This window comes from Equus przewalskii, chromosome 4 (assembly GCF_037783145.1).
Source record: "Equus przewalskii isolate Varuska chromosome 4, EquPr2, whole genome shotgun sequence".
Taxonomy (NCBI): domain Eukaryota; kingdom Metazoa; phylum Chordata; class Mammalia; order Perissodactyla; family Equidae; genus Equus; species Equus przewalskii.
Window position 1 is genome coordinate 69880784 of NC_091834.1, and position 12919 is coordinate 69893702.

At 39.6% G+C, this 12919-nt stretch overlaps 1 protein-coding gene across 7 annotated transcripts in view; it reads right to left on the reverse strand.

Annotated features, from left to right (window-relative positions):
- The window catches only part of DOCK4 (dedicator of cytokinesis 4), a 435939-nt gene that overhangs the window by 119938 nt on the left and 303082 nt on the right, over window positions 1-12919 (reverse strand). For all 7 annotated transcript variants that reach the window (XM_070617599.1, XM_070617602.1, XM_070617597.1 and 4 more), the window contains exons 22-23: window positions 11801-11971; window positions 7324-7516 (exon numbers count right to left, since the gene is read on the reverse strand). In XM_070617599.1, coding sequence (XP_070473700.1) covers window positions 7324-7516; window positions 11801-11971 — 364 coding nt within the window. The remainder of the gene's footprint in view (window positions 1-7323; window positions 7517-11800; window positions 11972-12919) is intronic.

A 12919-nucleotide genomic window follows, 5' to 3' on the forward strand; every position in this document is an offset into this window, starting at 1 on the left:
AGACAGCAACAAAACCTGCAAACAAGCCTTTCAGACACTGGAGGACAGACAACACTCAGAGCACAAAGGACTGCAGACAATTCAGGGGCTACATTCTCATGCAGACAACGTCAGGATCACAGAGGAAAACAGCAGTGGAGAGCCAAGGAGGATCTCCGTGTGTGGCTTACGGATATTACTCGCTGGATTTAATCCCATCCTGGCTACCTCCACCACGGGGTATCCTTCCCAAAGCAAAATGATAAGGAATGCAAAGCATCCACGACTGGGAAAGCACCTTTATCAGCGTTTGTCTGCTTTCCCTCATTGTCTTTTTGACTTCTCTTAGGAGAGATTTAGTCTCACGTTTCTTTTCATGCCTGCCACTGGGCCACCAACACAAGGAGGTCTGGCCTTAGATTTACTTCTTACTTTTGTCAATTGTGCTCTGCTCCTGATCTGGGACTCCCACACCCCATACTATTCTGTTGTCATATTCGTGATCATCTGTAGCTCAAAAGTTGCTTTTCCAATAAGATTTCCTTTTCTTTTTATAGCATCATTTATTCAATAGCGATTGCTGCTCCATCCTGAGCCCTAGCACATGACCCAGTCCATAGCACTCATTCATGAAACGTCTGTCCAGCACCGACTACGCATTAGATACTGCTATGGAAGTTGGACATATAACTGTGATCAAAATAAAGCCCCTGCCCTCAAAGGCTTTCCTTCTGTGGGAAGGGAGAGAAACTGACATTAAACAACTAAATACCCAATTCTTTAGTTACAGTTGTGTTAGGTGACCCAAGAAGCAAAAAGCCAAAGAAATATAAGCATACTGTAATAGTGATAATGGGGTGGGGAGGGAAGACAGGAGATTTCTTGAGAGAATGAGACTTAAACTGAGCCCTGAAGGGTGAATGGGGATCAACTAGGTTCAGAAAGGAGGAGGAGAAAGTGGGTTCCAAACAGAGTGAAGTAATACAGAGATGGAACCGGGCAGGCAGGCAAGGCCAGATCACGAGGCCTGGAATATCAGTCCTGGAGCGTACTCTCAAAACAACAAAACAATGCGGATGTGAGTCAAGGAGCCAGGAGTGACATCAGCTGGGATGAGTTTTTGAAAGAGAACCTTGGCTACATAGGTGGACAGGAGAAAGGAGAGATGGGAAACACGTATGGAAACAATGGAGGCTGTTCAGACCAGGTGGTAGTTTGGACTGGAGATGTGGCAGGTGGAGTGGGGAGAAGTGGCCAGATGGGAGAGATGCTATGGAGGCCCAAGAGGAGTCTTGGTGATAGGTGGAGATGAAGGGCAAAAGGGAGAAGAGGGTTTCAAGAACAGCTCTCAGGTTTCTAGGTGGATGGTGCTGCCGTATGCCAAGACAGGGAAGAGCAGGCTTGGAGGGGGACAAAGTTGAGATTTCCATTTTAGACATGCTGAGTGTAAGGAGCCCGTGAGACGTCATGTAAAGATTTTGAGAGGACAGATGGCTACTCAGTTTTGGAGCTTGGAGGAGAGATCTGGCCTAGAAGTACAACTTTGGGAGTTGTGTCAGCACATGGATCACTAATTAAGGTTAAGCGAGTGGGATGAACCCCAAGACTCACTCAGGTCTCCCTGCTACGTGGCACCGCGTACACTTGCCCCTGCACAACTGCTGTCATAACTCTAGTTACTTGTTCAACGTCTGCTTTCAGGCTACACTATAAACAGACCATGGACAAGGACTATATCTGTTTAATTTGCTACAATATTTCTAACATAATATCTGGAGTGGTCTCTGCCCACAATAAACATTTGTTGAATGAATAAATGAACTACACCATGAGTTCTACCGGATATGAGAGGCAACTGAAATGGAGGCTGACACTTCTGTCTGCAAATTTTAACACAGCTTAAATGGGAAGTGAGTAGGACGCACATCATCACAGTCCAGTTTACAATGACTCCATCTGCTGGTGCTCGCCCTGAGCCACCAGGAGAACTCAGCTACTACCATATTTTGACACAAACTGCGGCAGCTGCTTATGGCACCGGAAACAAGACACACACCCTGGCCCTGCTCCCCACCCCCTGAAAATCTTTGCAAATGTGGATGAGGGATGTGTAAGAAAGGAAAAGATCCAAATTTCACCTTTTCCCCAGTACTGTGCTTGCTCATGCTAACCAGTATTGAAAAGTTTAGAAACAAAGTAAGAGAAAAAAGTTTAAACTCGATGTTGAGTCGCCCAAAATATGGACGTTGACATTTATTTTCAAACACCACAGATAACACTTAGGGTCACAACTATGATTTTGGTGACATATATTTTTCATCTTAAATTCTATATTCAGTGATGTATTACCTAAAACACTTAATTTTATCTTGTCCCTTCTGGGAAAAGATGTAGAAATTATTTTCCAAAGAAGCTCCTTTTCAAGTACTTCTTTAAGAACTACACTTTAACGTGGTTTTAACTATTATATACTTAAAAAAATTATGTGGACAAACTTTTAATGAGAGCCAAGAATGGAGCCTGAACAAATGTGAAACTATTAAACTTTGAGCCAGTGCTCTCCAAGCTCCCTGATAGCGGAGGACACCAAGAAAGGCCTTCTCTCTTGAGTTTTTCCACTTAGAGAAAGGGAGCCTGAGGGGAACACAGCTGAGGGCAGAGACGAGGGAGGGAATGAAGGAAGCCAGGCTGGAGGCGGTGGAACGTTAAGGATTTTTAACCAAATGCTTTCTTGAAGTCTCAGACAATTTTTAAAAATATTTTTTTTATATTGGATAACCAACATGAAACCTACCTAAAAAAATCTGAAGTCTTTACACTTTTTCCAATGGCCCTGCATTCTCATTCCACTTCTAGAGAAAAGAGAATCCCTTATTTACGCGACTCTATTAGTCTTGATGAGGCCCATGTACTACTTTGTAAGCTCTGGCATGCAGAAAAGTTTTATACAAACGGCATTTTCAAGTGTGAAAGGAATCTAATCATTTGCAATTCAAGAAAAGTCAATACTAAACTATACTTTCACTATAGTTCCAAGAAATAAAACCTACTAGGCACCCATCAACTGTAGTAAGATTTTCTTGTTAAAGTTGTCAAATGAGTAGGTAAACCATCAAATGTCTTCCCTTTATATTAAGGCCTAAAATGGAGGGGGAGGGGAGGCATTAATTCCCAGAATATGCTTTTAAAAGTCTTCTAGTTCACCGTCCTCCCTGTCTCGCTTTCTTTATTTTTTTTGGAGCCTCGTATGAAATACACAAAAGTGCTAATGGGGACTGAGGAGTATCCAGCAAAAACATATAAAACTATATTTGGCTACTTTCTTAAGAAATTCCTATCCTAAAACACCCTTTCTTGGTCTTCAGGAAATAGGAAGAAGAGAACTGTGGGGAGAAAGGAAAAAGTGAGTTGTTCAATTTTTAGATCTTAAATAACTCTGTCTGGACCCCAGATGACTTAGAATTGGACACTGAATATCAATCTACTTAGATTCCAAATCTTAGCTATGTCCTTCAGGTTTGGTCAAATGCCCTAGGAGAACCCTACTACAGGATTCTAGTGCAAAGACAACTTTTGGAACTTTCTGTCTTTCCTGGTGGGTATTGTAACATCTAAGGTCTTTTTCATCAAAATGTTTTGAAATTTATTTTCTTAAAGTGTGGCCAACTGTACCCTGTACTCCTTTCTCCAGCTAATATGAACCCCAGAAAATGAACTGACTTTCCCAGATTCTCCTCACTTCTATATCACTAACCAGTTTTTCTTTGCTGATCAGAATTAAGCTCAGAGTAGCACAATCTTGGCCAGATAGAAGTTACAAATGACACTTTCTTGATTAAAATTATAAATCCCAAATGGGACAAGAAAAAGTAGAGATAAGGACTTTACATATCAACTGGATATGTAGTCAGCTAAGGACAAAGCGCCTAATTCTTGGCCTGCCTCAACGACACTTTTGTTTCTCAGAACAGAGAGTATGTGCCAAAGACAATTGCTGAAAGATGGGTCTTTAGAAAAGTTAGACTCAGAGAGAGATTTGAAGATGCTACCCTGCTGGCTTTAAAGATGGAAGAAGGGAGCCACAAGCCGAGGAAGGCAGGTGGTCTTTAGCTGTAAAAGGCAAGAAAATGGATTTTCCCCTAGACACTCCACAAAGAAATGCAGCTCTGCTGACACCTTGATTTTAGCCCAGTGAGAAGTGTTTTGAACTTCTGCCCCACAGAACTGTAAGATACAAAGTGTGTGTTGTTTTAAGCCATTAAGTTTGTAGTAAACGTTACAGTAGGAATAGGAAACTAACACACCAAAACTGTATCTAATGCATGAGTTTAATTTCTCCATATTTGGGAGACGCAATTCATTTCTTTATGTTTATAGTTCCTAGGTAATTTTTTACCCACTCCCTGTCATTTGGCTATGGTAACTTCTGGGGAAATATGACAAAACTGGGGTATCCAAATTCCAAACTCCCTAAAAAAAATCATTTCTCTGTTGTAAGTAGTAGGTTGTATATGTGCATTTCTTTTTTAAAGGAGAGATCAAAAGTGTTAACCCTTTTACCTGTTATTCCCAGGGGATTGTGGCTACTGGAACCTCTTTTACCGTGATTCTTTGTACCCTCACTATGCCCTTAATTACACAGTTTCACATTGTCCCTTTTCTTCCCCCTCCGGTTAGACGTAATCTGCCTATTTTTGTGAGATGTACCATGGTCCTTGTAGGAAATCACACTTTCCTCTTAACACAATCCAAGACATCCTATCCTATTCTTTGACACCATCTATGGCATCTACCATTTGCATCGCACATCTTCTTTTCCTTTGATATCTCATCCTTCAACTGAACGACACAGATATGCTCCATCTATCCCCAAAGTCCATAGTTTCTGACTTAGAATTTAGGAGTCACTAGAAATGCTTTCCTGGTTTCCCTGTGATTTCCCTATGATTTCTAGGTTTCTCTGTGATTGAAATAGAGGGTAGTTCAAACCTTGGAAGGCTCTTAGGGACGCTTGCTGTTTTTCTCCTTGAAGAGTGGCTCCTTCCTGATGTGCCCTGTCAGTTACACATGATAGTCTCTGTTTTCTTCAATGGTGAGTCACTAAACATCAAGCTAAGCCTCATCCTCCTGGGGCAGTGACAGAAGTCTTTCCTCTCACTAGCATCTGTGTGTGCTTCTAAGTATGCCGTTGGTCGGGAGCTGTTTTTGCTTCTCCACAAGTTTACGCTTCTCCATAGTCATCCTCCACAGGGATTGTCCCACATAACATGAGAGGCAGGTTTTCCCTTCTTTTCTTCCTCCTCTGAACCACAGTGTCACAATCATAGCCTCCCAGCACTGGCTCTGAGCCTCTCCAGGTCACCAGCACAGACACCCAGGGTCCACATTTCCTGGGTCTCCTGAGTCCTTCCACCTCCATCCCAATAAATAATCTCACTACCTTCCACAAAGACCCAATATCTTTTCTCCCAGATTGTAGCAGCTTTTTCTCTTTGTATCTCTTTAGTCTTGATTTTTCTACTACCTACTGAGCATCACTAACCAACAAGGAACTGAATCCACAGACAGAATACATCTCTCAGAGGCATATAATGAACATAATCTTCCCAAATAATTTCCTTATATTTGAAAGCAATTTTCATTATCTGTGTTGCTCTTTCGATGTCAGACTTTAACCAAACAAAGAATTATCTGGCCAGGGAGGGAGAAAGACAGCAGAAATAACCAATTCCTCTGAGATGGGGATGAACTCTGTTTAGTGAAAGCAGAATTGGTGTTCTAGTCAAACTGGGGTGCCTAGTCTGGACCTCCGGCCTCTCCGCTCCATACTCCCTGTTCCCAACCCCAGAGGAGGCCCTGATCACCGCAGCAGAACCCGCAGGGCTCTGAGAGGCAGAGTTTCTAAATCACCGCAAGAAATATCTTTTCTCCAGGATAAGATGTACTTTTATGGGAAGAAATCAGAAGGCTGAACTTTCTTTTACATTGATTGAAGCATTGTTTATTTTAGGGAAAAGAAATCAGAAACATACTAACCATCTATCAACAGGAGAAAAAATAAACTAACCATGATTACTCATTCAGTAAAATATTATACAATAGTAAACAAGTAAATGAACTAGTAGCATGGATAAATATAAAAATAGAATATTAGTCAAAAAGAAGCACTCTACAGAATGATATACAACATAATGTCATCATATAAAGACTAAAAGATGAAAAAAGTTTGAAAAGATAATAAATAATATATTTTTAAAGTTATACAATAAAGGCATAGAAAATGGGAATGGAATCTCTGATAGTGGGAATGTCTATGAAGGAAGTGAGTATACACAGGAGGGCCTAAGTTTCTTGATAATGACGACTTTCTTAATAAAAGACCTAAAGCAAATACTTGATGTTGTTAAGATTTGTTAATCATTTACTCATGTGATATCCCATTCTTGCCTGAATGTTTAAACTATTTTACAATAAAATAATGTAAAAAAAGGTTTGTTGACTATATTTGAAACCCTATTTCAAAAATACTATTACACATATATGCATTCATGTAGAAAGCTAATTTCCAATAAAATCAATTTTTAAGTTTTTAATTTAGCGATACTGATGGAAAGTTCTTAAAACAAACTTTAAAATGAGGTTGGGCTTTTGTTATTTATCTTAGGAAAAAACAGAAGAAAACAAGAGGCAATGGAATTTAATAACAGATAGTAAGACAAAGTTAATTTAGTAACTGATCACATGCTGTTGGGATAAAATAAAAAATGACAATATACCCAAACTCTCACCCAGTTTCAGAACACAGATTGATGGAAAATGTTTTTTTTTTTAATTTTTTTAATTGCACTAACATTGGATTATAACATTATATAGGTTTCGAATGTACATTGTAATATATTTCGAATTCTGTATAGATTACATCATGTTCACCACCCAAAAACTAATTATATTGATGGAAAACTTTTAAGAACAAAAGAGACAAACAAACAAGGTTCATGTCAGGTCCCTGTAAGCATCTCTGAGAGAAAACGTTAAATTTCATTGAAATTTAAAAAAATGACATCTGTAACAAGAAGAAAAGTATGCCCTATATTACAATTCTTTGTGATTAGAACCAATTATTTAATCATTAGAGTTTTCATTCTTGCTAGAAATAAAGTTTTAAGAGCCATATTTTTGTATCTGGTTACTTATTAAATTTATTCTACCATCCAAATAAACAATGCTTTTGAGAAAGTAGTTGTCAGTTTCCTTTTTTTAATTGCTTCTGCTGACCTATGACTGCAAGATGTAAGTAATGGCTTTCTAAAGACATTATTTCATCCAAGAGACTCACTACCCTACCTGGGTTGGTATAGAGCTGGCTTTCCACAGTTTTGCCGATGCACTGCAGTTTAACGGCCTGCAAGGAGTCGTCCACGTGCACGATGGTCGGCAGACTGCCCAGGGTGTCCTGTACCAAGTTGGCCACTTCCCGGACATCAAAGAGCTTCAACAGCTCTGAGTATACGGCTGGGAAGGAGCTCAGAAACACAGCCTGAAAAAGATGAAATTTAAATCAACTCCTAGATAGGCCATGAGAAATCAGATGTAAAAACGCCCATGAGTTTAAAACTGTGACAAATATTTTTGAATGGTAGGAAAATGAACATAAAATGTTTTAGTACCTAAAGCAAAAAAGGACAAAAGGGCAATTTTTAAACAAAAAAGTATAGCAACAAAGGACAATCTTTTGAAGTGAGCAAAGGTGCAACATAATAAAAATTGGGAAATTCTGGAAAATCACTGACATTAGCAAAATGATTGGAAAAACCCCCCCCACAGAATCAGGAAAATGTAGCATGATCACATGGAAAGAATGCTCAACCAAGACCTGGACTGTAGTCACTTTTATTTCTTTCCAGTTTGGAGCAGCTTTCTGAAGTACTCATTTAAATCTAATTTACCTTTAAGAAACCAAACATTAATTCCCTAAAGCACTCAACTTATTGATTAAAGGAAAAACACAGGACAGGGCATCAGAAGACCTAGACTATATATAGTACCAGCTTTGGTTCTAATCAACTCTGCGACCTTAGACAAGCCATTTTAGCCCCCTAGGTTTCAGCTTCATCACCTGTAAAATGAAAAGATCATCAGAACAACCCCTTAGGTTTTTTCAAGATCTACTGTAAACTCTGAACTGTGTGTACTAAGAACAATATCCTTTATGGAAATAAAGAAATCTGATAATCATTTTTTAAGGAAAAAAAGATGCTAACATCAAATCTTAAGGGGCATACTTAAAAAATTGGGCTAGGATTGTACACCAAAACAAAGAAACTCAGCCTTTTAAAATTCCACAAAAGGAGGGCAAAGGAAGGAAAAGTCGATCAGCCTCAACCACCTACTGAGAGAAGGAGGCATACGTTTCTATGACGCTGAAATTTGAGTGCTAGCCGGCTTACCAACGAGATCTGACACCAGCGGAAAGTAGGTCAAGTCTGCATGTGCTGATGATTCAAACAAAGAATCAAATTCAAATTCAAATTCACGGATTTTGGTATTTATCCATACAGAAGCAGCTAAAATCTATAGGAGAGCCAAGACCTGTTTTTGATACCAGAGCCATCAAAATGCTTAAGCTGCTACAGTCAACAGCTATGTTCTCCTTGACTCCTAAAAATCATAGATTCACTTGAATGAGTTTAAAATTAATAACTTGGTTTTCTCTGTTAAAGCTTATATTTATATAACCTTCATTTCACTTCGCAAAGAGCTGAGTCATACAGACGAAGTTAAAAAATAAAATAAAATGGGCTCAGCTTTCTAATCACTGAAAAATCAATGAAGTTGATTTTCCTCAGGAATCCCTAAATTCATCCATTAATTCTTTATTTATACCTTTTTACTTCAAAAAGCATTTGAATGTGCCTGCAGTGTAAGATACATATATTAAAAAGAATAAAGGATAAAGGAACAAGGACTTCGTGATGAGGGCAGAAAGACAGTTGTACCAGGGTATCTAAGCTAAGGATTTTTACTGCAAATAAAAATAAAACTACAATTTTGTTTTGACCTTCTTGATAGCCAAGAAAATAAAGAAGGATAATTAATAGAAATTTGGGGCAGGGTTTTGGGCCTCAACGCCTTCTGTTATTCCTCCTCTTCTCCTGGGGTTCCCAGGGTAGGGATCTGTCCACGGAATGGGAAACCACTGCTACAACAGCTAAGTTAGCAGCAGTCCTGCCCAGGTCGGGGCGCCCAAGGACAGAGTCATTAGAGAGCTGGGCTTACTTAGGTCAAGGGGACTAAATGAGCCTCCTACTAGGACCAGGATGGCCAGATCTGCGGGGCAGCCGTTCATTGATCCAATAGGAAGGACGGCTGGGATGGCTGCTCTGCGTCCAGGAGACAAAATTTGCCCTCAGTTGTAGCCCACATGGAAAAAATGCAAAATGGAGCAAGAAAACTGGGTTTTTGCCTTTACGGCAGCCTAACAATGGATATTCTTGGCTCTGGATGTGATAGGCAGAGTTCTAACATGACCCCCAAGACCTTTGTCCCATGGTGGTGTTCTCATGATTACATCATGTTACATAGCAAAAGGCATTCTGCATATGTAATAAAAGTTATTAATCATTTGATCTTAAAACATGGAGCTTATCCAGATGGGCATGACCTAATCACATGAGCCCTTAAAAGACAAGTTTTCTCCAGCTTGTGATGGGTGAAGTCAGAGAGATCTGAAGCATAAGGATTTGACATACCATTGCTGGCTTTGCGGATGGAGGGGCCACATACCAAGGAATGCGAGTGGTCTCTGGAAGCTGAGAGCACCCCTCTCCTCGTCTCACTGTTGGCTGAGAGCCAGCAAGGAAATGGGAATCTTGGTTTGATAAACACAAGGATTTCTGCCAAAAGCCTGAAATCTTGAAAGTGAATTCTTCCCAGGGCCTCCAGATAAGCCATCAAAGCCAACACCTTGATTCTGGCTGTAGGAAACCCTAAGCAAAAAATACAACCAAGCCTTCTGACGTACAGAACTGTGAGCTGAGAAACAGGTGTTATTTAAAGCCAGTAAACGTATGGTCATTTGCTATGCAGCAATGGAAAACTAACACACTGGATCAATCAGCTTAGCGACACCTTCCTTCTTAGAAGAGAGAGCTATGAAGGTGTGGGGTCAAAAGGGAACCTGGAATGGGAAGAGGTGGGTAGCATTCCTTATCCTCCCAAAATACAGAGGGATGAAGCGCTCATTGCTTAATAAAGAAAACTAACCACTTCATCATTTTATATGAAGTTTTTCTTAGCATCAAATTAAAATAAATTATCACACCAAAATTTACAAGGAAGGGATACTGCACAAAATAATGCAGAAAGACTTCAGTGGAGTTTACAAAGATATTCAGAAAATTTATGTACACATTTTATACATTATCTCTTGATAAAAAGCTAAAGTCAAGAAAAGAAGAATCTAATACAGCTCTTTGAAGACACTAAAGTTGTTTCACTACCTTGATTGAGTGATGGCACTTGGAGCATCAAGGGCAGTGGAAGTCAATATGTTAAAGAGATAAAAGGAGATCTGCTCTATTCCTTTGTACCACAGCAGCTCAAGTCATCTCAGGGAGACTGCTAGGATTCAATGGAAAAACAACTGAGGGAAAGGAATATTGCTTTATCTTTAAAGAAAGAAAAAACCTCTTGTATCTCCAGGAAGACATCTCAGTGAGACATTTTGACTTAAGGTTACTCTTAAGAGTAAAGAAAGTACTTTTCAGATATAAATTAGTTAAGTTTTGTCCCTGTAACTGGTAAAGGTTAAAAAGAAAAATTCAGAAATGGAAATACAAATTTTGAATAGTTTCTGTAGAAGTAGTGAAGTTCTGAGAACAAAAGAGCCCAAATTGTATCCTTGCCCAGATGGAAGACCAATCCACCTCTGTAAAGAAGAGGGTAACAAGAACACCCCCCAAACAGTCAAAAAAGTATGGCATTATTATTGGAGCGTTGGTACATTTTTGGTGTTTTGCTATTTCACATTATGCCTTCCAAATATGAAATGGTACCAAATTATAACAATACTATTAGGGATCTAGTTTTGTCTTCTAATCTCCTATCTTATGCCCCAATTCTCGATAATTATAAGTCTCTAATTTCCAGGGGATGGTAGCAAAGAGATTGCTTCTCCATCTGACAGGTTTTCAACCAAGTCATTAAAGTATACGAGAAGGATTAGGAAAGTGCAGAGAAAGATTCAGAATTATTTCTTGGAGCATGTCCAGGGCCATGTGATTCGGAAAGTGGATGGATCCTGTTCTTAAACAAAACATGTGCAGCTACTGCCAGTAATAGAATTTGGCAACAGTCGCTCAGCACTAGCCATCTAAGATCAGGCCCAGGATGATCAGGGTCAAGTTAAATAAAACAAAACAACATGCAGTTTAGCCAAGTCCAATATAATGAGTCTCAAGCTGACAGATTAAAATGCAGTGCAGGGCTCAGGGAAAACCGCAGCAACTGATTGGCTCAAGGGAAATTCCTTCTCCAAGGCTGAAGGGAACGGTGAGGCTAACCATCAGTATGTGTCCTGGTGACTGGAATTGAATAGCCTCTCCAATCAGTGGGAACAGTCCAAGGAAAGGCAGCCAGCTTCTGTTCCGCCGGAACTCAGAAGCCGGGGGGCTTTCTAAAGCCCATATCAAGTTGGTTAAGCTATAAATATGAACCGCAGCTAGGGATTTCTCATTGAGAAAACATTCACTTATGCTGCTATGTAAAAATAAACAAACTGCATTCATTTCTCTTCTATTCAGCAGAGATGAAAAAAAATTACCTGTGACTGAGATAACGCTCCAGACCCTTTGCTCTCTTGAGAGAGAAAGAAGCGGACGGACATAAGGAGCTCCTGAATGCAGCAGCGGAATTCCTCTTCGTTTTGTCCACCAGTGGCGAGGGAAAACAGCCTTCGAGACTGCACTATATACTTAAAAATATATTCTTGTGCCTTTTTAGAATAAAATGTTTAAAAGGTTAGTTCCAAGAGAAACCAAAGTATTATTTAACAATGACAAGCTAAAAACTATGGTACAACATTAGACTTTTAAATTATTGATTTAAACACTAAGGCCCCATGAGATTTTTGAACAGTATTTACTTGTAGGGGAAGACCCATTTTTCTCCAATGCCTAATGAGAGAAAATGTATAGATAATGTAAAAAATCTATGTAATTCTCAAGAGGTCCAAACATTAAATGTTTTTGATCCTCAGATGGTTTTTTAATTTAGTTAACAAAGAGATAACAGCCTGCCTTTCAAAAATGATCTTGCTTTGCTGGGAAGTCCTCTTGCCACTTGGTATTTTACCTTGAATCAGACCAAAATGATAAATTTATAATTAATAAAATGCTTGTTTTATTAAAGGCATATCTGTCTCGTTTTATCTACTGACATCAAATAGGGTGGCACTCAATAATAGGAATCGAAGACTGCCAGGGCAGTTACTGGACAACCCCTTTAAGAATCTGCATTCTTTCTGAACACGTTTGCAAATAACGTATTAGCCTCTCCATATACACTGAGCACATAGGGTCCAGAGATGCAGGCAGCGTTAAACCATGGGACCCAGTAAAACCTCAGGTTTCCTCTTTGTGATCCCTGCTAAGCCACTCTGTTCTCTCCCAAAGTTTAAGACAAATGGTTCTCAGATGGTCTCTGTCAGGGTGGTAGAAGCAAGAGCCAGGAACTCCTAAGCTTAACTGCCCATCTATAGTCTTCTCTCATAAACTCTCCCTCCAGCCAATCCTAGACTTCACTTCAGGCATTCCGGAGCCCAGAGGAGTAAGGATACAATCCCGAGAAGGTTCCACTGGGCGAGCCTGTCAAAACCTCTTTCAGATTTCAGCTCTGGAGCAGCCATAAACTGATTAAGATCCTTGAATTGGAATGTCAGTAA